We start from the raw sequence: 27,124 nt of genomic DNA, 5'->3' as shown, positions 1-27,124 counted from the left end.
TTTCCCGCCGGCCAGCCAGTGATCCCTGGCGCTAGGGTATCACTGCAGTTAGGCGACTGATGACTTCGCGTGGGTTCAAGTTCAACGGTGGGCGTGACAGGGAATAAGGAAAGGTGCAGCTGACTCATATTGTTTCCTCGCGGCCCGATGGTTGGGGACCACTGCTTTAGAATGCCGCTGCCTCTTTGGGATGAACCAATCCTGTGTCTTCCGAATTACTTCCAGAAACTCTAGCCTTTACTGCTCTACCATCATCCCTTTCCAATCACCTTTGGTGAGCTCCTCTTTTATGCCTCGGTAGCTATCTTTAACTCAATGGCAATACCAATACATCAAACCACAGAGAGAACTGTGATATATTGTGATCACTGTGTCTCCTAAGGGTTCCTTTGTCTTAAGTTTCCTCATCCAATCTGGTTTATTACACAACATCCACACCAAAATTGCCTTTTCCATAGAGGACTCAATGACAAGCTACTCTTAAAACACAAAGACATCTTGTAGGCATTCGGCAAATAACTTCTCTAGGGATCCAACACTAAGTTCTGGGTGGGGATGTGGAGATTGGTAATTGGTTTATTAGTGTACAGAAATACAGTGAAAACCTTGTTTGTATACAATCCATGCAGATCATTTTATTTAGAGATAGATCACAGTAACAAACTCTTCTGTTCTAACAAGCCTGCGCTGCCCAATTATATCCATGTGACCAAATAACTTAACCCATACGTCTTTGGGAAGAAATCCACAGGGTCACAGGGAGAATGCATAAACCCCTCACAGACAGCACCAAGAGTTAAACACGGGTCACTGGTGCTGTAAAGCATTATCTAACCGCTATGATACCATGCTCCCCACTCCTAAAATCCCATACTGCAGTACAAAAGCCGAATAAACAATGTAGAATAGTACTGGCTAAGAGAAAGGGCAGTGTAGGTAGATAATACAGTTCAAGGACTATGACAAGGTAGATCAAGAGTTCATCCTTGTTCTACAAGAGGTCCATTCCAGAGTCAGGAGATTGCCCGAGTTCATGTGAATCTGGAAGATGCTGTTAAGGGCAGAGAGCAAGCACTATTTCCTGTTTAAAGACACAATATGCCCCAGTGGTAATAAAATTATTATACAGGTAAGGTTGCATGTAATTAACTTATTCTTTCCATGTGATTCTGAAGGGTTCCTCCATATATCCAGGAACAACTTGAATATAATTAGCCAAAAACTCAATTTTTTGGAGGGGGGGTGGTTCAAAAGAGAAGTATTGATAGGTATGGAATCCGCATAGGGTGGAACAGGGAATACCATCCCAGCAACCTAGTTTGATCCCGATCACCACTGCTATCTGTGTGGAGTTTTAACATTCTCCCTTTAAGTTTCCATACCCTTGAGTCTCCTTCCACACACAATGGATGTGAACAGACTGCTGTAAATTGTCTCTTGCATATTGAGTTGGGTGGGGGGGGGGGCAGAGTTGAATAGGATTGCAAAGGGTTATAAGACAAGTTGCTGGAGGAACTCAGTAGGTCAGAGTGATAATTGGCATTTGATACAGGGTCAAAACCTGAAATGTCTGCTGTTCCTTTCCCTCCATGGATACCACCTGACCTGGTGAGGTCCTCCAAGAACTTGCTCCATTCTACAGAATTTGCACTCTGCTGTCTCATTAAATGATGTTTGAAGGGACTGTTTGCAAGCTACACCTGACTCTTAATACTTCCACAGAAGGTAGTAATATTGAAAATTGTGCAAGAGACACTGCAAAGTATGATACCAATAACATTGCACAAAATGAGTTAAATTTATTTATAACCATATTTAAATAGTGTACTCTAAGTTCAAGATTCCTTATTTTTCCATCAGAAAAATTAACTTTGGATAGTGTATATCAAATATTTTTAAATAAACATCACTTTTCCTTCTTCGTTTATAGACTTCGGTAGTAATTCTGTAATCAAAACATTCAGAAAATATTTTAAGGGTGGAAGGAGGATGATTCAAATTTGAACTCATGAAATGGACATCTGAACCCTGTTTAGGATTATAATCACATAGCATGGGAAAAATTAGCAACAGCTATAAAATTGTTCATTTCAACAAAAACATAGAAAGCAAGCAAATACTCAAGGGCACAACTTGAAAACTTTCTCCAAACATGCTGTAAGTATTGCAACCTCAGAACAAACTTTGTTATTAATATAAAGATATTAGCATAACACACTAGTTTCATTTCCCTCTTCCACTTTAAAGCATTGATGCCTTGTTATGTGGCTCAAAAGCTTGAATTTAGATAGCACCTTCTTGCTCAGATTCAAAATGTTTACTTTTGTATTTTTGCAATGCTGTTACAGTTTCCATAAGCATCAATTTGATAATGACAAACCAATTGGTTGAAAGATGAAAATTGGTCTGAGGCCATTGTTCATGCACAATGAATAAACACAAGAGAAACCTTACTTGATGTGCTTTTCTCAAGTCCAGGATCACACTGGTGATGGACAGTAATAAATTTCAGTTGATATCAGGCTACTATAAAGACTGGGGATTGAACCTACCACCTTCTCATATACTTGTACCAATTATCCACTAAAAATATCCTATGCAGTGCTTCCATTTATCTATGACATGGAAGCAACCTCTGACAAATTATTTGGCTACCTCTTGACTATATGGAGTCCACTTTGTCTCAGGCTGTTTTACTTTAGTAAACATCCATAAAATATTTACTATAATCAAATATCAGCCTTGAGGTCACCACTCAAGGAACGTTTATTTTCAGCTACAAAACTATTGGGACATATTTTGTGAACTGCATGGGATGCACTATATTAATAATACCCAAGAGATAGTTTACCAAGGGGAAAAAAACATCACTGTAGTGAATAAATAACTGCTATTTTTGGAATATATATTCGCACACAAAATTTCATTGCAAATAAAGCACTGAAATGAAAACAAAATGCTGATTTTTAAATGGTTGCAAAAACTCTCAAGCTTCCATTTCTTTGATTCTGAATTAACAAAAGAAATATCAGTTACAAAGATTCTGACATTTTGTATTCAAAATAACTAGAAAGTTATAGATAAATAGAAAAACATGACACTGTTGGGTTTTGGAAAAATGTTTAAGTTACATGCTATAGAATGGATAACTGAATAAAATGTTACTCCCTCATCCAATTTAGCCTACATACAAAAAAAACTCAATCCATATTGATGGACCATGTGTCTGAAAGCATTATTTAAGAAAATTCATAAAATCTTAATGTTTTCTAGTTTATGGTTAACTGTTCAAACTATCACTGCAAGGGTGCATTCATAGGTATTAGTTTTATGTAGCACAGCCAGAATTAAATTCTTTTTCTTTATAAAAAATAAAATAGATTAGCCATGCTTGAGTTTATGAATTAGGCTATCTGTATTTTTTTACAATCAAAGCCACATAACAAAGCTCACAGTCTTATTCTAAAGCATAATTCTGATATTCATAAAATAAGCTGAAATGTCAAACTGAGGATGTACATCTAAAACAAACAGAAGATGCACTTCAAAATACTTCAACAGGTTGAAAGAGACATTAAATACTAGCAAAATAAAAACCTAATTTAATAACTGGGTATCAAACAGTAGCCACTGCCTTCTGAAAATGTCCAATTCAGAGCAAGTCATTACTGAATTACAAAGTAAATTTTTATCAAACTTGTTCCCAAGATAGAACTCCTGTTACTCCAAAGGCAGAAACTCTTGCCAAAGGAAATGTAAAAACAAACATAATTTTACAGGAGTAAAAATATAAAATAATTGCATCAAAATGTGAAAATGTGTAACAGGAGTACAAGCAATAAATACAATATAAACTGAATTCCAGCATGTGTTTACAGAGCTGTGCATGCAATTGTGCAGCCAAAAAATTAACATACAAATTGCAGGCACCTCAAGATGTTTGCTATTTGTCTGGAGCATCTTTAATGTAAAATTCCATCCAGAAAGCTAATAACCATTAAATGTTTAAATTTCACATTTTGACTTTTTTTGTATTTCAAAATGTGTAATTTACAACTACAAATTCTACAATGACGAAGAATTAATGACTTAACCATCATGATAATGCAATTTCATCTTGCCTATATATTAATACATCTATAAGTAAATAAGGAGACAGTACTTTTCTTGTAAATAAAAACTGTCCATTCTACCAGTTCAAAAATATAATCTGAGCAAAAATCATGTAATGAGACTTTATTAAATATCAGTGCATTACCCACCAATATTTCAGAACACTCCCCTTTTCTGAAAGAGCTCATGTTGTATTAGGACTGCTAATCCATTGTATTAACTACATCCTGAGTTACTTAATCAAAGATATTTATATATTGTTATCAAAATAGAATCTCTTTTGTAGAAAAGAACACTATAAACAATAGCGAGATGGCAGAGGTATTTAGTCGTCTATGAAGGTTAATCTCCCAGGGCCCTCATTTTTCATCCACCGACGATATCGTTTCCACCGTGGATCTGAGGCTACTTTCTTTTTAAGTTCTTCCTCTTGTTCCTGCTTATAAACCTAAAATTAAATTAACAGACATGATTAAATCCTAATGTATGCTGCTCCCCTTTCTATGCTTATGCCAGCTTACAATTAAGGAAAACCACTGGTTAGAGATTGCTGATCACAAATAAAGATTGGTTATGGAGTAAAATAGCAGTCTCAATCACACAGAATTTGATGTATCGTGCTCAGTGTTTGCGCATGAACTGGTCGGGGAAAGATCAGATCAGACTGCAACCCAATCCTTTAGAACAGGAGTAGGCTAATGTCGTCCCAAAGCTTGTCCTGCCAAACAACCACATCAAGGAGGATCTACATCTCCATTGCAGGCAGCATCTGGGGTCAAATTACCTGAATGCAATTGTCTCTTACTGGCTATACTTCAATAGTGAAATAAATTTCAGTAACAGACCAGACTACGTAACAGTTTCTTCCCCCAAGCTATCAGACTCCTCAATACCCAGAGACTGGACTGACAACAACTTACTGCCCTCTATTGTGCCTACTGTCTTGTTTATTATTTATTGTAATGCCTGCACTGTTTTGTGCACTTTATGCAGTCCTGGGTAGGTCTGTAGTCTAGTGTAGTTTTTTTTTCTGTGTTGTTTTCAAGTAGTTCAGTGTAGTTTTTGTACTGTTTCATGTAGCACCATGGTCCTGAAAAAGTCTCGTTTTTACTGCGTACTGTACCAGCAATTATAGTCAAAATGACAATAAAAAGTGACTTGACTTGACTTAATTAGTTCAATAATGCAAGTAAGGTAACAGAGCTGTAAGAAAATTTGGTTAAGAGATTATTTCAGAAATAATATTTTCCTAAAGATGAACTGCAAATCAGAATGTATAATTATTAAAAAGTTAGTCATTCTGATACCAACTCACTCAGGAGGAATTCAATTTTTAAAAATTACAATATTCTTCATTTTAATTTTACACTCAGTTTACCTTTAATATTTGGATGCATAATACAGAATGCTGAAAATATTCAAAAACTTCAGTACTGTACTCCCACAACCATAAGCACAAATTTTGTGCATTTTTGTTGACATAATCCACTGTGATCCAGACTGCAGTAAGCAATGCTTACCTCAAAGTTTGCCTTTAACCACAGTTTCTTCTCAAGGAACATCTCTTTTTGATTATCTTCAAGACTATCGAACTGGCCTTGTGACATATTCATATTTCTTCGGATAATGTACAACTTCTCTTCTTCTCCATATTCTTCTCTTAGAATGTGAAAACGATAGATCCATCTGCAATACCAGATAATATACCTACATATGTAATAAGGAGCCAAAATTATTTGGAACAGGAGAATATCATACAAGCTTGGTTTCTGATAACCTCCTTTAATATCAATGTTGTTTTTGATGATGTTTTTAATGATTTCCTCCTCTTCCTCTTTGATTTCTTCTTTAGTACGTCTGTTTTTCCCTTTTTCTTTAGTTTTATTAAGTAAACCTTGCTGTTTAGCAATTTCTGTTGCCTGGATTCTATACTTTGGCACCGTGGTGAGATAATTAATGGCTTCAGTGTAACTGCTCCACCAGCTGTAGTACTGCAACAAAAAGAAAAATTTTACATACACAGAAATAACAGCAGAAGCCATTACGTACTGTAATATTTTACAAACACGATTTTCAAGTCAGTTTTCAGTAGCAAATCATTACGCCCAAGACCAAAATTCTGGAAAACAGTTTAAACAAAACTTGGTTTATTTTGGCAGCATTATATAACATTTATAGTCTTCCATTAATTGGATGATGTTTACAGTCTAGAAATGAAGGAATGTGACCTGATATTCTTCAGGGTCTTATACAAGTGAAACCTACAAGTTTGCAAACTATTTCTTTTGCAACACACACAAAATGCTGGAGGAACTCAGCAGGCCAGGACTCACCTGCCCTGAAGGGTCTCAGCCCAAATCATCAACTGTTTATTCTTTTCCATAGATGCTGCCTACCCTGCTGAGTTCCTCCAGCATTTTGTCTGTGGGGCTTTAGATTTCCAGCATCTGCAAATTTTCTCATGTGTAAGAAACTATTTCTTTTGACTGCTTTAATCTAATTGGAATTCAACATCCATATATTATAAGTTTATCATAATGCACCATCTCACCAAAGTGCCAGTATTTATGAAAACATGTGACATTAGAGGAAGTTCATTTGGACCATCTGTCACCAGAATGTTAGTTCCTGGTACATAACCTTCATGAAGGCTGCTCTTATCACACCATACTTCTCCAAGTATTTTAGTCTATTTGCAAAGCATTCGTTTTGATGCAAAAAATCACTATGAGAACATTAGGAGTCAATCAGATAACATGGGGCTACAAGCACAAAATTAGCTAGATAAATGGGGCAAATTCCTTCCACATAAACATTAAGTCAATTTTTATAATATTGAAATTTAATCACTGTATGACTTTAGATCTCTGAATGCTATCTCATACCATAAACATTTATACTTTGCATAAATACTAAATACCTTTAAGTCTGAAAGATCATCAGTCTTATAGGTAAAAAAGATGATTCCAATGCACCAAGTATTATTATCAGTTACCAGAGTGGATTCATTGTGTGTGTATATCAATGCTTTGGAAAAGCAACAAAATTCATCCCATTTTCCCAATCTTAATCAATAACCCTGCAAATGCCTCCTTTTGAAATTTTTTTTATATAATTTTTTTTAAATTGAATTTTCAAATAGGTTACAGAAGGAAAAAAAATTATAAAAAAAATTATCAACCCTTCCCCCCTCCCCCCTAACATATCCCCATAGAAAGAGGAAAAAAAAGAAAAAAGGAAGAAAGAAAGATTGCCTGGATATCAGAAGATCCCCACATGCTCCATGGAGTTCATAATAGCTTTAGTATATACCGTAGATGTCGGATTATAAGCCGCTACTTTTTTCCCACATTTTGAACAGCTTTGAACTCTGCGGCCTTTAATACGGAGCGGCTAATACATGATTTTTTTCATGCCGCCAAAAACATTTTGCCTCGTAACAGTAGACCAATAAAATTGATGAGCAGTTCACAGAGGTCCAATGAAATTGTACGATAAATCAAGCGCACTTTCACAATTAAATTATTGTAAATCAGTCATTTGTACTCACCCTCATCAACATGGAAAACACTCGAAGAAAAGCATTGTGCTGCCTTTATGGCAGTTATTTAGTTTATAATATTTTCGCTTAGTAATTCATTTTCTAGTTAAAGTTAGAAGAGTTTTAACTATATTTGTTTTCTGTACTACATCGCGGGATGCTATGACGTCACACCCGGTTTCGCCGCGTCTTGTGGGAAAAATGCCAGTTTGCGATAAACGGGACGGCGGGGGGCGAGCGGCGGAGCGGCATTAGACCCGAGCGAAACGCTGCTTTTAAGTTAAAGGCGATCAATAACTTTTCCTGGTAGGCTGCAGTATATATATTTTTTACCAATCGTTAGGAGATATTGGAATGTTGTTCAGTAAAAAAGTATACGCAACGTATATTTAAAAGTAGCCGCGTTACAGGCACGGTTCGAAAAAAAGCATTTGCAATATGTATTTGTTTATGTTACCATATGGATTTAATTAAAAGTTAAAAAATCCTCACGTGTAATATCTTTCTGTGTAAATATCTCATATTACAACGTGGGACACCTGCGGCCGAAAATCCGGTGCGGCCTGTACAAGTAAAAAATTGATTTTCTTTCTAAAATTAGAGCCAGCGGCTTTTAATCAGGTGCGCTCTGTAGTCCGGAATCTACGGTATATTTATTTATTTCCCCAGATAACCAATAATTTTATCTTCGGAGCACCTATATATTTAATCCTATCTTTTGTAAATAAGCGCGCCAAATTTTCAGAAATATTTCATATTTATCTCTTAAATTATAAGTAATTTTTTCAAGTGGAATGCAGCTAAAAATTTCATTCTTCCAACGATCTATACTTAAGTATGAATCTGATTTCCAAGTAACTGCAATAGCCTTATTGGCTACTGCCAAAGCAATTCTTATGAATTCTTTCTGATATTTATTCAGTTTGGATTTCGGTTTTATCCCTTCAATATCACCTAGTAAAAATAATGTTGGATTATGTGGAAGTTGTGTTCCAATACTTTTAAAAATAAAATTCTTAAATTTGTCCAAAAAGGTTGAATTTTAAAACAAGACCAAGTAGAGTGTAAAAAAGTACCAATTTCTTGATTACATCGGAAACATTGATCAGATAAATTTGGGTTTAATTTATTTATTTTTTGTGGTGTAATATATAATTGCTGTAAAAAATTATATTGCACTAATCTTAACCGGACATTTGTTGTATTTGTCATACTGTCAAAGACATAGTCTTGACCAACTTGTTTCTTCAATTTTAATATTCAAATCAGTTTCCCATTTTTGTCTTGACTTATGAATTCCTTGTTTAATTGCCTGTTTTTGATTCAAACTATACATACAAGAAATAATTTTTTAAATTTTTCCTTTTTGAATTAAAGTTTCTATTTCACTAGGTTTCGGCAATAACATTGTTTGACCCAATTTATCTCTTAAATAAGTCCTTAATTGGAAATAACAAAAAAGAGTGTTGTTTGATATTCTGTATTTATTCTTTAATTGATCAAATGACATTAATATACCTCCTTCAAAACAATCTCCTATATATCTAATCCCTTTTTGAAACCAATTGTATAAAAGTTGGTTATCCATTGTAAAAGGAATAAGTTTATTTTGAAATAAAGGTCTCTTTGCTAATAAAGATTTCTTTATCTCATCATCAACATTTATCTTATCCCATAAATCAATCAAATGTTTTAATATAGGAGATTCTTTCTTCTCCCGTATCCATTTAGATTCTCACTTATATATAAAACCTTCTGGTATATTTTCTCCTATTTTATCTAATTCTATTCTAATCCATGCCGGTTTATCTTCATCAAAAAAAGATGCAATAAATCTAAGTTGATTTGCTTTATAATAATTCTTAAAGTTTGGAAGTTGTAACCCCCCTAGGTCAAATTTCCATGTCAATTTTTCCAACGATATTCTTGACATCTTACCTTTCCAAAGGAACTTCCTCACACATTTATTTAACTCTTGAAAAAACTTCTGCGGTAATTGTATTGGTAGTGTTTGGAATAAATATTGTAATCTAGGGAATATATTCATTTTTACAGCATTTACTCTGCCTACTAATGTTATTGGTAACGTCATCCATTTATCAAGATCTTCTTTAAATTATTTACCATTATTGAAAAATATTCATTTATATAAATTCTTGATACCATTATCAACTCTTATACCTAAATATTTTATACCATTTATTGGCCATCTAAATTGAGTTATTAGTTGACATTGACTATAATCTCCTTTAGTAAGGGGTAGAATTTCACTTTTATCCCAATTTATTTTGTAGCCTGATATTTTCCCATATTCTTCCAATCTAGAAGATAATTTACGCAGCGAATACAATGGGTTTGTTAAATAAAGCAAAACGTCTTCAGCAAATAAATTAATCTTATATTCTTCCTGGTTAACTCTGAAACCCATAATATCTGGGTCCGTTCTAATTAATTCAGCTAATGGTTCTATCGCCAACATAAATAAAGCAGGTGATAATGGACAACCTTGTCTAGTTGACCTTGTTAACTGAAATGATGTTGAAATTTGACCATTGGTCACTACTTTAGCTTTGGGATTAGTATTTAAGGTTTTAATCCATTTTATAAAAGATACTCCTAATCCATATTTTTCCAATACCTTAAATTAAAAATCCCATTCCAATCTATCAAATGCTTTTTCTGCATCTAAGGCAACTGCCACACTCATTTCCTTGCTCTTTTGTGCCAAATGAATTATGCTAAGTAACCGAGTTACATTATCTGCCGATTGTCTATTTTTGATAAATCCTGTTTGATCCATATGTATTAATTTTGGTAAGTATTTAGATAATCTATTAGATAAAATTTTTGCTATTATTTTATAGTTAGTATTCAACAAAGAAATAGGTCTATATGATGTTGGTTTTAAAAGATCTTTATCTTTTTTGGCAATACTATTAAAATAGCTGTCGAAAAAGATTCTGGAAGTTTATGCGTTCTTTCCGCTTGGTATATTAACTCCATAAAAGGAGGAATTAGTAAATCTTTAAACTTTTTATAAAATTCGGGCGGAAAACCATCTTCTCCTGGGGATTTATTACTCTGAAGTGATCCTAGAGCTTCTTCGACCTCTTTTAATGTAAAAGGCATATCTAATCCCTTCTGTTCTTCTGAATTCAATTTTGGAAGAGTTATTTGTGATAAAAACCTTTCTATCTCGACATTATCATTTTGTGATTCTGACTGATACAGTTCAGAATAAAAATTCTTAAAAGTTTCATTAATTTCTAAAGTTTTATAAGTAATTTTACTTTCACTTGTTCTAACTGCATTTATCGTTTTGGAAATCTGGTCTGTTTTTAACTGCCAAGCAAGAATCTTGTGTGATCTTTCACCTAGTTCGTAATATCTCAGTTTAGTTCTCATAATTGCTTTTTCTGTTTGATATGTCTGAAGTGTATTATATTGTAACTTCTTGTTAACAAGTTGTCTTCATTTTTCTTCTGTCATATATCTTTGAGATTCTTTTTCTAATTTTGTAATCTCTTTTTCCAATTGATCTATTTCTACCATATATTCCTTAATTTTAGAAGTATGACTTATTATCTGGCCTCTCAAATATGCCTTCATTGCTTCCCATACTATGAATTTATCATCAACTGAATGTAAATTTGTATCTAAAAAAAAACTGAATCTGCTTTTTCATGAAATCACAAAAATCTTGACATTTTAATAATATTGAATTAAATCTCCATCTGTAAATCGATCCCTCTTTATCCATCATTATCACTGTCATTGTCAAGGGGAAATGATCTGACGATATTCTTGCTTTATATTCCATATTTTTCACTCTGTCTTGAATATTCATTAATAGGAAAAAATCTAACCTTGAATAAGTTTTATGTCTATTTGAATAAAATGAGTAAACTCTTTCTTTTGGATTAATTCTTCTCCATATATCAATCAAATTTAAATCTTTCATCAATGATAAAGTTAATTTTGCTACTTTTGATTTTGTAACAACCTTTGTTGATCTATCTAAAACTGGGTCTAGACAAAAATTAAAATCTCCACCTATTAATATTTTGTCATGTGCGTCAGCCAAATTCAAAAAGGCCTCTTGTATAAATTTTACATCATTTTCATTTGGTGCATAAATATTCATAAGAGTCCATAGTTCTGAAAAAATTTGACAATGTATAATTACATATCTCCCCGCAGAATCAATTAATACATTTTGTATTTTAATTGGTAAAGTTTTATTAACCAAAATTGCAACTCCCCTCGCCTTTGAATTAAATGAAGCTGCAATAACATTTCCGACCCAATCTCTCTTTAATTTCTGATGTTCCATCTCTGTTAAGTGTGTTTCTTGTAAAAAAGCTATATCTATTTTCATTTTCTTAATGTATGTTAAAATTCTTTTTCTTTTCACCGGTCCATTAGCCCATTAACATTAAAACTTTAAAAATTCAGTAAATTAGTTATTATTTTTAACAGGGTTACGCCAATCTATAGTAATACCTAACCTTTCAACTTTTGTAGTACCTTGGGGAATCTTTTTAAAATTCTCCATGTTGCTATGTGTCTCCCCCCTGATTGTCCAGGCAAAGAAAGAAAGATAAAAGAAAAATAGATTATAAAGAAAAAAATAACAAAATACCCCCTACTAATGTTGTGAATAAAAAAAACATTACCCCCCTCCGTTGTACGGGTCATGGCAATCTCCATGATTACACACGTGAGTCCCGTAGCAATTGATCCGAAGTTCTCCCAGCACCCCGTAACATAAAAAAGTATATATAAGAAAGGAAAAAATATCACTACTCTCGATTAATATTTCTCAAATTTTTACCTTTCTCCCCCTGTATCATATTAAGAATATATTTAAATATTCTTCTGTCCTTAAACATCCATCAACTCTATTCACTGTCCCCGTCTTCATCTTTAATCCGTTTCACTTTTAAATCTTTGGCTGTGGTTAGCGAATATTTGGGAGTTCTTGTGCAAATTCTTCCGCATCCCGATAATCAGTAAAAAATCTTCTTTTTCCGTCATCCAAAAATTTATCAGGGTTGCCGGGTGGCACAATATAAATTTATAACCTTTTTCCCATAAAACTTTTCTCGCTGGGTTAAATTCCTTCTTTCTCTTCAAAAGGTCATAACTTAAATCAGGATAGAAAAGAACTATTTTCCCTTCTATCATCAATGGCCCATTTCTCTTTCTGGCACGTTGGGCAGCCGCCTTCAGGACCTTTTCTTTATCTTGATATCTTAAGCATTTTATTAAGATTGATCGTGGGTTTTGATCAACTTGAGGTCTTGGTCTTAAGGCTCTGTGAGCCCTTTCAATTTCAATTAACTGGGTTCCTTCTTCCATTTCCAAAATTTCCGGAATCCATTTTTGAAAAAAATTTATTGGATCCTCTCCCTCTATACCTTCTTATAGTCCAACAATCCAAATATTATTTCGTCTGCTAAAATTTTCAAGTACATCCACTTTTTCCAACAACCGTTTTCTTTCTGATGTCTAGGCAGAAATATTATCTTCCATTTTATTCACTCTATCAATGGTGTCTCTGGTTGTTTCTTCCAAGTTTTTAATTTTCTTGTCCATTTTGTCCTGTCTTTTCATCATTTTATCAAACATAATCTTCATATTGTTAATATCTTTTTTATTATTTTTACTGCTTTTAATTTATGCATTATTTGCACCAAAGATTTTTGTATGTCTCCAATATCACCTCCAACCTCTTCCTGTTGCTCTTCTTTGTTTGTCTCTTCATCTTTGTCTGATTTATCCTGAGAATCTGATTCCACCTCATATTCACTTTCACTTTCAGTTCTGATCATAACTGGGATTTGTAGTTCAGGTTGCTTGTGTTTCCACATGCCCCTTCCTTCACGCATGCGCAATTCCTGTTGCTCTTTTTTTTTTGGAAACGGTTGATGTTGCCGCAGTTTCCTGTTCTATATCGCCGGAGGTAAATTGCACTTGAGCCCAAGGCTCTTTCATGGCGGCCGGCCTTGATTCTTTTCCAACTTGTGTTGTCTTCAAAATAGTAGTTTTCTTCTGCTTCTGTTTAGGAGGCATATCTTAAGACAATCCTGAGTAGTTTATGTAATTTTTTAAAGATATTTACTAACTTTTCTTCACTTAAACATTATTTTACTGGATTTTTACGGGAGAGCTGGATTTCCATGTCTCGATCCTACGTCATCACGTGACATCCCTCCCTTTTGAAATTTCTAAGTTCAAAGTAAAGTACATACAGTGGCATGCAAAAGTTTGGGCACCCCGGTCAAAATTTCTGTTACTGTGAATAGCTAAGTAAAAAATGATCTGATTTCCAAAAGGCATAAAGTTAAAGATGACTCATTATTTCTATCTTTTACAGTTTCAAAATAACAAAAAAGGAAAAGGGCCTGAGCTAAAAGTTTGGGCACCCTGCATGGTCAGTACTTAGTAACACCCCCTGTGGCAAGTATCACAGCCTGTAAACGCTTTCTGTAGCCAGCAAAGAGTCTTTCAAGTCTTGTTTGGGGGATTTTCACCTATTCTTCCTTGCAAAAAGCTTCCAGTTCTGTGAGATTCTTGGGCCGTCTTGCATGCACTGCTCTTTTGAAGTCTATCCACAGATTTTCTATGATGTTTAGATGGGGGGACTGTGAGGGCCATGGCAAAACCTTCAGCTTGCGCCTCTTGAAGTCCATTGTGGATTTTGAGGTGCGTTTATGATCATTATCCTGTTGTAGAAGCCATCCTCTTTTCACCTTCAGCTTTTTAACAGACAGTGTGATATTTGCTTCCAGAATTTGATGGTATTTAATTGAATTCACTCTTCCCTCTATCAGTGAGATATTCCCCATGCCACTAGCTGCAACACAAGCCCAAAGCATGATCGATCCACCCCCGTGCTTAACAGTTGGAGAAGTGTTTTTTTCTCCAAACATACCTTTGCTCACTGGGGCCAAAAAGTTCTATTTTAACTTCATCAGTCCACAAGACTTGTTTCCAAAATGCATCAGTCTTGTTTAGATGTTCCTTTGCAAACTTCTGATGCTGAACTTTGTGGTGAGGACAAAAGAAACCATATAACAATTACTGCACAGAAACAGGCCATCTCAGCCCTTCTAGTCCATGCCGAACGCTTACTCTCACCTAGTCCCACCGACCTGCACTCAGCCCATAACCCTCCATTCCTTTCCTGTCCATATACCTATCCAATTTTTTTTTAAAAAATGGTAATATTGAACCTGCCTCTACCACTTCTACTGGAAGCTCGTTCCACACAGCTACCACTCCGAGTAAAGAAGTTCCCCCTCATTTTACCCCTAAACTTTTGCCCCCTAACTCTCAACTCATGTCCTCTTGTTTGAATCTCCCCTACTCTCAATGGAAAAATCCTATCCATGTCAACTCTATCTATCCCCTTCATAATTTTAAATACCTCTATCAAGTCCCCCCTCAACCTTCTACACTCAGAAGAAAGGTTTTCTTCTGATGACTCTTCTTCCATGAAGGCCATATTTGTGCAGGTGTCACTGCACAGTAGAACAATGCACCACCACTCCAGAGTCTGCTAAATCTTCCTGAAGGTCTTTTGCAGTCAAACGGGGGTTTTGATTTGCCCTTCTAACAATCCTACTAGCAGTTCTCTTGGAAAGTTTTCTTGGTCTTCCAGACCTCAACTTAACGTCCACCGTTCCTGTTAAATGCCATTTCTTAATGACATTACGAAATGAGGAAATGGCTACCCGAAAACCCTTTGCTATCTTCTTATAGCCTTCTCCTGCTTTGTGGGCATCATTTATTTTAATTTTCAGAGTGCTAGGCAGCTGCTTAGAGGAGACCATGGCTGCTGATTGTTAGGACAAGGTTTGAGGAGTCAGGTAATTTATAAAGCTTTGAAATTTGAATCACCTGGCTTTTCCTAACGATGACTGTGAACAAGCCATAGCCCTAACAAACTAATTAAGGTCTGCGATCTTGGTAAAAGTTATCTGAGAGATCAAATCTCTTGGGGTGCCCAAACTTTTGCATGGTGCTCACTTTTTTTCACTCTAAAATTGTACAAAACAAAAATAATACACTAATCTTGCTTAAAATGTTGAAAAGAATGTTTCATCTTTATGACTTTTGAAGATCAGTTCATCTTCTACTCACCGTAACAGAAATTTTGACCAGGGGTGCCCAAACTTTTGCATATCACTGTATATAATCACCATTTACAATAGTGAGATTTGTTTTCTTGCAGACATAACTCAGTAAATCCAAGAAACACAATAGAATCAAAGACTGCAACCAACAGGATGGACAAAACCAATGAGCAAAAGATAAACTGTAGGATAATACAGTTCCTGAACCTGGTAATGTGGGTCCTGAGGCTCCAGTACTTTCTTCCTGATGGCAGCAGGAGAAGGGAGCATGGCTTGGGTTGTGAGGGACCTTCATTATGGATAATGCTTTCCTGCTATCCAGATGTTTTCCAAGGTTGAGTGAAGAGTCAATGAGATGGCATCTGCTGTGGACCTGTTGTGCTGGAGTGCAAATTGGAGTGGATCAAGTCACTTCACTGTAGAGATGAGTACTACTGGACGATAATCTCTGAGTCAGGTTACCACATTTGTCTTAGGCACTTGCAGAACTGAAGCTTGCTCGAGCAGATAGAAACCTGAGACGGCCAAAGCGACAGTTAAAGATGTTGGAAAACACTCCAGCCAATTGATCAGAAAAGGTCTTCAGTATTTGGCCAGGTACACATTTAGGGTTCATCCTGCTAAAGGATGCTCTCACATCAGCCTCAGACTGAAATCAGAGGGTCGTCGTGGGACTTTATGAAGGTTCCTCCATGTTCTGACAGTCAAAGCAAGCATATAAGGCATTGAATTCATCTGTGAGTGAAGGCTTGTTGTCATCTATGCTGTTTGGTTTCACTTTGTAAGAGGTAACAGCTCTCCAGCCACAGTTATCGGGCATCTTTTAGTGATTCAAGTTTGGTCTACTATTGCCACTTTGGCTGTGAAATGGCTTTACGGAGGTTGTACCCGGACCTCTTGCATCTTACTTGGTCACTAGACCCGAATGCCACCATGCTTCCAGGTAACACAGATTGAAATAATTTGCTACATGAAACAATTCTCATTTTCTTCATTGGCTTTCTTTTGCCTCTCATCTTAAATCAGTAGTTTATTGCAACCAACTATGTATGCCCTGGCCAGTGGACCCTCTATTTTAGCACAAAATTTCAATTTTGAAGTTCTCAGAAAAATTACCCATCAGGATGAAAGCAATGCCAGATTTTCTAGTCCCTTGACACAAGAATCCAAAATTCAAATCTCAAATCAAAATACATTTTCTACATTGATTGCTTATTCTACCAGTAAAACTTAAACTGAAAAGAGAAAAGCAGTTGAGTGGAATACCATACCAGATGGCAATCAGATACTTCTGGAAAAGTATTAATGTCTCATAAACAAAGAACAAAGTCCTTTAAACAAATAATATCAAAAATTGGGTTTAAATCCATTGAACATCACATTCGTACACATGAAGTTTGGTAGTCTAATGTAGCCATAGCTCATATGATGCTGAACTTGTGTTTATTCAATTGCTCATTTAGTATTTTACCTGGAAGAGTGAAATGGCACAGACTGTCACGATTATAACTATCCTGACGTCCACTTTGGGTGCCAGCCTTCTCCTGTAATAGTGATAGTAGTGTCTGTAGAATTCATCAGGATGATCAAGCATGTAGTCATAATCTTTCCTGGCCTCATCATCCTACAGGGATAAGTTTTTTTTTTAATTAGCTATTGCTTAATATCAAGTTTATAGTGAAAGATAACTGCTTTAAAATATGAAATACTTTATAATGAGTATTTTAATAGTTTCATGATAAACTAATTCAAGCAAAAAGCATCAAAAACAGATGGAATGAACAGCCTGGTTTCCTATTTAAAACTTTCAAATCTGACGTTAATAATCTACCAAAAAAAAACGCAAATGAGTACAGCAGGTTTTTCTGCCAAGCAGCATCTCTTTCAATGCAAGAAATATTCTGATCGATTAAAGCAAAAATACTTCAAATGAACGCGCATAAAATATGATAAATATCTAAGAGTGTATTCTGTCGTTCCCACTATTTTGTTGCAATTTTAATCATGTTGATGTGCAAAAATCATTAAATTCCACTACTGCTGCAAATTAAAACTTTAATAGAGCCTATTACACAACTTATCAGTTTACATCTAAGCCCTCAACACAATGAAAAGCAGTCCTTGCTGTTGATATCCCACATAGATTCCCAATTCCAAGAAAACAGACTTTAAAGAGTCTAGAAGAAAATGGCAACCTCCCCTATTACCTATATAGTGGGTTATAATAACATTATGATTTCATGATTTCACTCTTGCAATTCTTTGAAAGATCATTTATTACAACTTCTGAGGTCACTAAAATTTCCATAAACTGGATAAAACTGGATAAAATTTACTGGATAATTTACACTTTGCTTAATACAAGCTATTGAAGCAGACAAACCTAACAATCCCACGTGTAACAAACAGAAAAAAAAGCAGGCTATGCTGGTTCCAGTTTTGACTACCAAATTGAGCTATTCAACTGACAACAGCTATCCAGTGTATGAAAGGCAAATGCTCTGATTTGAGACAAATCAAAGCATGCAGCCTCCGTTCAAACCAATCTGGACTGAATATTTATTCCCTCAATAGGGAAAACTACACTATTGTGTCTTGTCTCCCTTATCAGGTTATACACTCAGTGGCCAAGGTATTAGGTACACATGCTCGTTATCTAATCAAGTGATCATGTAGCAGCAACTCAATGAATAAAAGCATGCAAAAACGGTCAAAAGGTTCAGTTCTTCAATCCAAACATCAGAATGGGGAAGCAATGTGATCTAAGTGACTTTGACTGTGGGATGATTATTGGTGCCACACAGAATAGTTGGGAGTACTGCAGAAACTGCTGATCTGGGATTTTCACACACAGCATTCTCTGGAGTTTACAAAGAATGGTGCGAAAAAAAATCGAGTTAGTGACAGTTGTGGGTGAAAATGCAATGTTCATCAGAGAGCAGAGAATGGCCAGACTGCCTTCGAGCTGACAGGAAAGCGACGTTAACTCCAATAACCACGTGTTACAACAGTGGTGTAGAGAAGAGCATCTCTGAATGCTCAACACGCCCAACCTTGAAGTGGACAGGCCACAGTCGCAGACAACCCACTGGGTTTCACTTACATACCTAAAAAAATAACCACTGAGCGCGTACAGGGCAGCAATATTCCAGGATGAGCAGCAATTTACTGCATCATCTACTAATTATCTTTTAGCCATCACCAAAATAGATTAATCTATCATAATTCTCAGATTTGCAAATACACTGCATAAACTTACAAAACAATCACGACTTTCAGCTGTTAAGTAGTTTAGAATGTCCAAAGGATATGAATGGGACACGTGCCTGTTGAAGCACTAAGATTGGAAAAGTCAGGATTTACTGTTCAATGCATCATCTTTCCCCATCCATTTCCATATACATCAAAAGACAAGTCCATAAGACCATAAGACATTGGAGCAAAATTAGGCCATTTGGCCCATCGAGTCTACTCTGCATTTAATCATAGCTGATCCTTTTTTTCCTCCTCCTCAACCCCATTTCCTGGCATTCTCCCCATAACTTTTGACACCATGTCCAATCAAGAACCTATCAATCTCTGCCTTAAATACACCCAACGACCTGGCTTCCACAGCTGCACATGGCAACAAATTCACCATCCTCTCGCTAAAGAAATTTTTCCACATCTTTTGTTTTGAATGGATGCCCCTCTGTTCTGAGGCTGTGCTCTCTTGTCCTAGACTCTCCCACCATGGGAAACATCCATTCCACATCTACTCTGTCAAGTCCTTTCAACATTCAAAAGCTTTCAATGAGATCCCCCCCCCCCCCCATCCTTCTGAATTCCAGTGAGTACAGACCCAGAGCCATCTAACGTTCCTTGTTTGATAACCCTTTCATTCTTGGAATTATCCTTGTGAACCTCCTCTGAACTCTCTCCAATGCTAGCACATCTCTTCGAAGATGAGCCGAAAACTGTACACAATACTCAAGGTGAGGCCTCACCAGTGCCTTATAAAGCCCCAGCATCACATCCCTGCTCTTGTATTTTAGACCTCTTGAAATGAATGCTAACATTGCATTTGCCTTCCTTACCACCGACTTAACCCGCAAATTAACTTTTAGGGTGTTCTGCACAAGGACTCCCAAGTCCCTTTGCATCTCAGATTTTTGGATTTTCTCCCCGTTTAGAAAACAGTCCGCACATTTATTTCTACTACCATAGTGCATGAATTTGCATTTTCCAACATTATATTTCATTTGCCACTTTCTTGCCCATTCTCCTAATCTGTCTTTCTGCATTCTACCTGCTTCCTCAACATTACCTGCCCTCCAACAATCTTTGTATCAACTGCAAACTTGGCAACAAAGCTATCTATTTCATCATAGAAGTGGTCCCAACACTGACCCCTGTGGAACACCACTAGTCACTGGCAGCCAACCAGAAAAGGATCCTTTTATTCCCACTTGCTGCCTCCTACCAATCAGCCAATGCTCTAACCATGTTAGTAACTTTCCTGTAATACCACGGGCTCTTAACTTGGTAAGCAGCCTCATGCGTGGCACCTTGTCTGGTCCTGGTGACTTATGTACTTTTAAGTCTTTCAGCTTTTTGAGCACCTTCTCCCTTGTAATAGTAACTGCACCCATTTCTCTTCCTTCACACACAACATCTGGCACACTGCTAGTGTCTTCCACAATGAAGACTGATGCACAATACTCATTTAGTTCATCTGCCATCTCCTTGCCCCACCATTATTTTTTTCCTGCCTCATTTTCTAGTTGTCCTATATCCACTCTGATCTCTTTTTTCTACATACTTGAAAAAGCTTTTACTATCCACGTTGATATTATTTGCTAGCTTGCTTTCATAATTCATCTTTTCCCTACTAATGATTATTTTAACTGCTCTCTGTAGGTTTTTAAAAACTTCCCAATCCTCTATTTTTGCTTTGTTGTATGCCCTCTCTTTGGTTTTTATATTAGCTTTGACTTCCCTTATCAGCCCCAGTTGTACTGTTTTGTCATTTGAGTATTTCTTCACTTTTGGAATACACACGTCCTGCACCTTCCTCATTTCCCCCCAGAAACGCACGCCATTGCTGCTTTGTTGACATGCCTGCCAACAGCTCCTTCCAATTTACTTTGGCCAACTCCTCTCTCACACTGCTGTAATTTCCCTTACTCCACTGAAATACTGTTAACGTCAGACTTAATTTTCTTCCTGTCAAATTTCAAGTTGAACTCAAGCATATTGTGATCACTGGTTCCTAAGGGTTCTTTTACCTTAAGCTCCCTAATTGCCTCTGGTTCATTACATAACACCCAATCCAGTACAGCTGATGCCCTAGTAGGCTCAACGACAAACTGCTCTAAAAAGCCAATTCATCGGCATTCAACAAACTCACTCTCGAGATCCATTACCAACATGATTTTCCCAATCAACCTGCATGTTAAAATTTCCCATGCCCATCTCCCAAGTCAACATTCTCCCACCTATCGACCACATTTGTCTGGGCCATTAAGAAGCAACATGTAGTGATTCAGCTTCATATCCATCACTTTCAACAAGGAAGCATCACCCTTTCCACTCAGCTTTGCTTCACAAACTCTCCAAGATCAGAATCATGTCAAATTATCAATGTCATGACTTTTAAAAATCAGAAAATAACTTTACAACAGATTGAAAAGCAACAAATGAAATAGTGCACATACTTCAAATTTTCATGAATGAATAGCAATTTATATGAATATTATTTGGAACTAGGTTATACCTTAAGTGAAACAATTGGATGCATTTCAAAATTCCTATAGAATGCAAGTTTTCGGAATTAGTAATCAGAAACAATTAGACGGTTGATTAATCAAGCAGATATCTTGCATCAGCCTTCACTGTGCAGGACAGACAAGTAATATTCTGAAAACATCCGTATATTAAGAATTTGAAAGATGAGGGAACATGAGAAAATTATAATTGCCAACAGAATGATAATGATTGAACTGTTGAAGTGTAGGTTAACAAATCTCCAGGTCCTGGCAGATTTCACCTTAACATCTGAAAATGTCTTGAGATCATTTAGGAGTTTGTATGTTTAGAGATACAACACGGAACAGACACTTCCAGCCCAATGAGCTGCACCACCCAGCAACCCCCTATTTAACAATAGCATAATCACAGGACAATTCACAATGACAAATTAACCTAACTGGTGCATCTTTGGAATGTGGAAGGAAATCCACACACTCATGGGGAGAACATACAAACTCCTTACAGATGGTGCTGGAATTGAACTTCTTACGCCAGAATTCCTATAGTTTGAACAGTGTCTTACTAATTGCTACCATACCATGATGCATTAAGCTATTGTTATAGGAAAAAACATTGCAGCAATCAAAGTCAGCATGGTTTTAAAAAAGGGAAATTATGTTTTGACCATTTTTGGAAGACTCTGAATAAGTTATAGGTTGTCGATAACGGGGATGGATGTTTGATATCTAGATTTCCGAAGAATTTTCAAGTGTTTCATCGATGATAACTGCAGAAAATAAAAAAGACGTGATCCAGGAAAGGCCAAACTGGCACAGATATTTTAATAAACTGCACACCTTTTCCTGTCAGCCAGACAGCCAAAGATGGAACTTTTTTGGTCGACAGGAGGTAATGAGTGGTGTGTCATAATGAGTTGATTAGTGCTGGGGCCTGAACTTGCTACATTTTAAAAATGGCTTGTTTGGAAAATTTGACATAGACACAAAGACAGTCCACAAAAATATAAATAGTTTAAGTAACTGGGCAAGTATCTAGCAAATGCAGCAAAAGGTGGAAAAAATCAAACTGTTCATTTCGACAGAAAGAAAACGAGAAAGCTTAAAATCTAATGGCAACATTACAGGATCCTTGAGATGCAGAGGCAAGTGGGTGCCTTAGTGACCAATTGGCAAAAGTCTATTACGCAGTTCCAGAGATAGGGCAAAAGTTAAAAGAATGTTGTTTATAGAAAGGCTAACTGAATACAAATGTTGGATTATTGCTTAGTTATCTAGGATACTGGCAAGGCCAGATCAGCAGTAGTGTGTGTGGTATTGATTTCCTTCTTACAGTAAAGATGCACAAGGCAGACTTCTATCTGCTGAAATTAAACAAGATTCACAAATTCACTTCTGAGGGGTCTAGACAGGATGACTTCGCAGAGAAGGTGATGGTGTACAGAAGGCCATCATCATCTTTTGTGCTTGCTAGTCATGTCTTAAGTCCCATATTCCAATAACCTCACACCCACAATGATCATTTCCACTCCAAACGACCTCACACCCGAACTGCCCAACATTGCCAGAACTCCAACGTCCTTACATCCCCTAAACAAAGCCCCCTCTCCCACCGTCATCGCACCCCCGACACTGCCCCTTCTCCAACCTCCCTCGCACCCCGACACTGCCCTTACACGGGGTTCAAACACCCCCCCCCCCATGTTAAGAACCTGTCATCTACCACCCACCCCCCACCCAGGCACACCAGACTCTCCACCTCCACCCCGTAGCCAGTGCAACACGCCTGTGGATGTTGCTGGTGAGGGTATTTGGGGAAGTCTTGACCAAGCTATACGTCCACCACTCCCGCCGCCTGCCATCATTCTGACCTTCAGAGTCTCGTAGGCGGTGGCGATCAGTAGGAACTTTTTCTCGGGATCTTCCTCGGCATCGCTGGGCCGATAGCGATCGGGGTGATAACGACGGGCTAGCTGCCGGTAGGCGCGGGCGATTTCGCCCTTAGCTGCTTCCCTGGATATGCCCAGCACATCGTAGCAGGATACGGCGCCGCAGTAGAGGCCTTCAAGCAGGCCGTCCACCTGGCCCAGCAGCAAACAGGACTGCAAGACGAAAGCAACGGCGCAGACGCGGTACAGCGACCGCGGGAGCCCGGCCGCTCTCGCCGCAGACACCATATCAGCACCGCCGACCCACGATGTCTGCGCGCAGGCGCAGTGCGAACACCGTCCCTTGTGGACACATGGACGGAAGAGGCGGCACGTGACTACTCCAGTCCTGGACCAGGACGCATGCGCAGAACCGGCAGGTTGCGGTCTGGAAAAGGTTCATAAATGGGAAGGCGAGCTGGTGAGTTGTCAGTCTGCCGTGAAGGGCAAATAAAATCAGGTTTCATAACACCGGCATATGCCGTGAACTTTGTTGACTTTGCGGCAGCAGCATAATACAATACACGATAATAGAGAGAAAAAAACGTGAATTACATTAAGAATATATATTAAATAGTTAAATTAAACGTATTTGCTGCCTGGCCTGCTGAGCTCCTCCAGCATTATGTGTATTGCTGAATTAAATAAAAAGTAGTGAAATAGAGTTCATGGGTTCACTGTCCATTCAGAAATCAGATGTCAGGAGAAGAAGCTGTTCCTGAATTGTGGAGTGTTTGCCTTCTGTACCCCCTTCCTGATGGTAGCAATGTGAAGAGGGCATGTCCTAGGTGATGGGGGTTCTTAATGATGGATATTTTTGAAGCACCTGTGTGGATGAGTGTGTACCTACAAAGGCTTACTGCACATTCCCAAACCAAAAGCCGTGGATGAACCTCGAGGTACGCTGTCTGCTGAAGGCATTCAAGTCTGGCGATCCAGGCCTGTACCAGAAAACAAGGTATGATCTGCAGAGGGCTGTTTCAAGGGCAAAGAGACAACTTCAAACAAGGTTAGAGGTGACACTGGATGCACAACAACTCTGGCAGGGCTTGCAAGACATTACTTCCTGCAAAGTGAAATCCAATAGCATGAATGGCAGCGATGCTTCACTGCCAGATGAACTCAACACCTTCTATGCCCACTTTGAAAGGGAGAAAACAACTACAGCTGTGAAAATCCCTGATGCACCTGATGACCCTGTGATCTCTGACTCAGAGGCCAATGTTAGGCTGTCTTTAAAGAGACAACCCTCGCAAGGCAGAAGGTCCCAATGGAGTACCTGGTAAGACTCTGAAAACCTGTGACAACCAACTGGTGGGAGTATTCAAGGACATTTTCAACCTCTCACTGCTACGGGTGGAAGTTCCCACTTGCTTCAAAAAGGCAACAATTATACCAGTGCCTAAGAAGAATAATGCGAGCTACCTTAATGACTATCGCCCGGTAGCACTCACATCGACAGTGATGAAATGCTTTGAGAGTTGGTCATGCCTGGACAGAACTCCTGCCTCAGCAAGGACCTGGATCTGTTGCTGCCACAATAGGTCAATGGCAGACACAATCTCCATGGCTCTTCACACGACTTTAGACCACCTGGACAACACAAACACCTCTGTCAGGATGCTGTTCATCGACTATAGCTCAGCATTTAATACCATCATTCCCACAATCCTGATTGAGAAGTTGCAGAACCTGGACCTCTGTACCTCCCTCTGCAATTGGATCATCGACTTCCTAACCAGAAAACCACAATCTGTGTGGATTGGTGATAACATCCCTTCCTCACTGAAGATCAACACTGGTGTACCTCAGCAATGTGCCTTAGCCCACTGCTCTACTCTCTATATACACGTGACTATGTGGCTAGGCATAGCTTAAATACCATCTATAAATTTGCTGATGATACAATCATTGTTGGTAGAATCTCAGGTGGTGACGAGAGGGCATACAGGAAGGAGATTTGCCAACTAGTGGAGTGATGTCACAGCAACAACCTGGCATGTAACGTCAATAAGACAAAAGAGCTGATTGTGGACTTCCAGAAGGGTAAGATGAAGGAACACATACTAATCCTCTTAGAGAGATCAGAAGTGGAGTGAGCGAGCAGCTTCAAGTTCCTGGGTGTCAAGATCTCTGAGGATCTAACCTGGTCCCAACATATTGGTGCCGTTATAAAGAAGGTAAGACAGCAGTTATACTTTATTAGGATTTTGAAGAGATTTGGTATGTCAACAAATGCACTCAGTAACTTCTATAGATGTACTGTGGAGAGCATTCTGACAGTCTGCATCACTGTCTGGAATGGGGGGGGGTTGCTACTGCACAGGACAGAAAGAAGCTACAGAGGATTGTAAATTTAGTCAGCTCCATCTTGGGTACTAGCCTGCAAAGTACCCAGGACGTCTTCAAGGAGCATCCATTATTAAAGACCTCCAGCACCCAGGGCATGCCGTTTTCTCACTTTTACCATCAGGTCGGAAGTACAGAAGCCTGAAGGCACACACTCAGCGATCCAGGAACAACTTCTTCCCTTCTGCCATCCAATTCCTAAATGGACATTGAATCCTTGGACACCACCTCACTTTTTTTAATATATAGTATTTCTGTTTCATGCATGATTTTTAATCTATTCAATATATGATAGATAGATAGATACTTTATTCATCCCCATGGGGAAATTCAACTTTTTTCCAATGTCCCATACACTTGTTGTAGCAAAACTAATTACATACAATACTTAACTCAGTAAAAAATATGATATGCATCTAAATCACTATCTCAAAAAGCATTAATAATAGCTTTTAAAAAGTTCTTAAGTCCTGGCGGTAGAATTGTAAAGCCTAATATACTGTACAAAGTATACTGAATAAAATTTACTTATTTATTATTATTACTATTATTATTTTTTCTTCTATATTATGTATGCATTGAACTGCTGTTACTAAGTCAACAAATTATACATCACATGCCGGCGATAATAAACCTGATTCTAATTTTGATTGAAGATGTCTTGGATACTGTGGAGGTTAGTGCCCATGATGTAAATGTCAGCACAAAATTACACTTAATGGCCAGGAGGTACCCGATAAAGTGGCCTCTGAGTGTATTTCTGTATGTTTGCGGTCTTCTGCTGTTGTAGCCCATAACACTTTGAGTGCTGTGCATTCAGAGATGTTCTGCACACCACTGTTGTAACGCCTGGTTATTTTTGTTACTGTCACCTTCCTGTGAGTTTGAACTAGTCTGGCCATTCTCCTCTGACTTCTCACTGACAAAACGTTTTCACCTACAAAACTGTCGATCCCTAGATTTTTTTTTGTACTGTTCTCTTTAAACTAGAGACTGTTGAGCATGAAATCAGAGGAAATCAGTAGCTTCTAAGATACACAAACCACTCCACCTGGCACCAAGTATCAATCAATGGTCAAAACCTCTTAGATTATTTTGCTTCCCTCATTCTGATGTTTGACTTGAACATCAACCAAACTTCCTGACCATCTCTGCATGCTTTTATGTATTGAGTTGCTGCTGCATGATTGGCTGATTTAGATATTTGCAATAACGAGCTGGTGTACCTAATAAAGTGGCCACTAAGTGTATATACTCCCAGTGCTGTGGTGAGAGAGTGTACTCATTTAGTTGACACCTAAAACG

General features: G+C 37.6%; 1 protein-coding gene across 1 annotated transcript; it reads right to left on the bottom strand.

Moving 5' to 3' along the window:
* Window positions 1-606: 606 nt before the first annotated feature.
* Window positions 607-23,763, bottom strand: dnajc25 (DnaJ (Hsp40) homolog, subfamily C, member 25). Its single transcript, XM_073048594.1, has 4 exons — window positions 23,414-23,763; window positions 17,267-17,419; window positions 5,634-6,104; window positions 607-4,561 (listed from the first exon to the last, which is right to left on the bottom strand). Exons 1-4 carry the CDS (start codon window positions 23,717-23,719, stop codon window positions 4,439-4,441), a joined length of 1,053 nt encoding a protein of 350 aa, XP_072904695.1. The 5' UTR covers window positions 23,720-23,763; the 3' UTR covers window positions 607-4,438.
* Window positions 23,764-27,124: the final 3,361 nt, after the last annotated feature.

This window comes from Hemitrygon akajei, chromosome 6 (genome assembly GCF_048418815.1).
Source record: "Hemitrygon akajei chromosome 6, sHemAka1.3, whole genome shotgun sequence".
Classification (NCBI taxonomy): Eukaryota; Metazoa; Chordata; class Chondrichthyes; order Myliobatiformes; family Dasyatidae; genus Hemitrygon; species Hemitrygon akajei.
This window is presented reverse-complemented; position numbering and strand designations above follow the sequence as displayed.

Coding starts and splice junctions, on each gene's coding strand:
- dnajc25 (XM_073048594.1), bottom strand. CDS start 23,719: ATGGTGTCTGCGGCGAGAGCGGCCGGGCTCCCGCGGTCGCTGTACCGC. Junction 17,420..23,413: donor CCGCCTACGAGACTCTGAAG/GTCAGAATGATG, acceptor TTATCCCTGTAG/GATGATGAGGCCAGGAAAGA. Junction 6,105..17,266: donor GTGCCATTTCACTCTTCCAG/GTAAAATACTAA, acceptor TTTTTGTTGCAG/TACTACAGCTGGTGGAGCAG.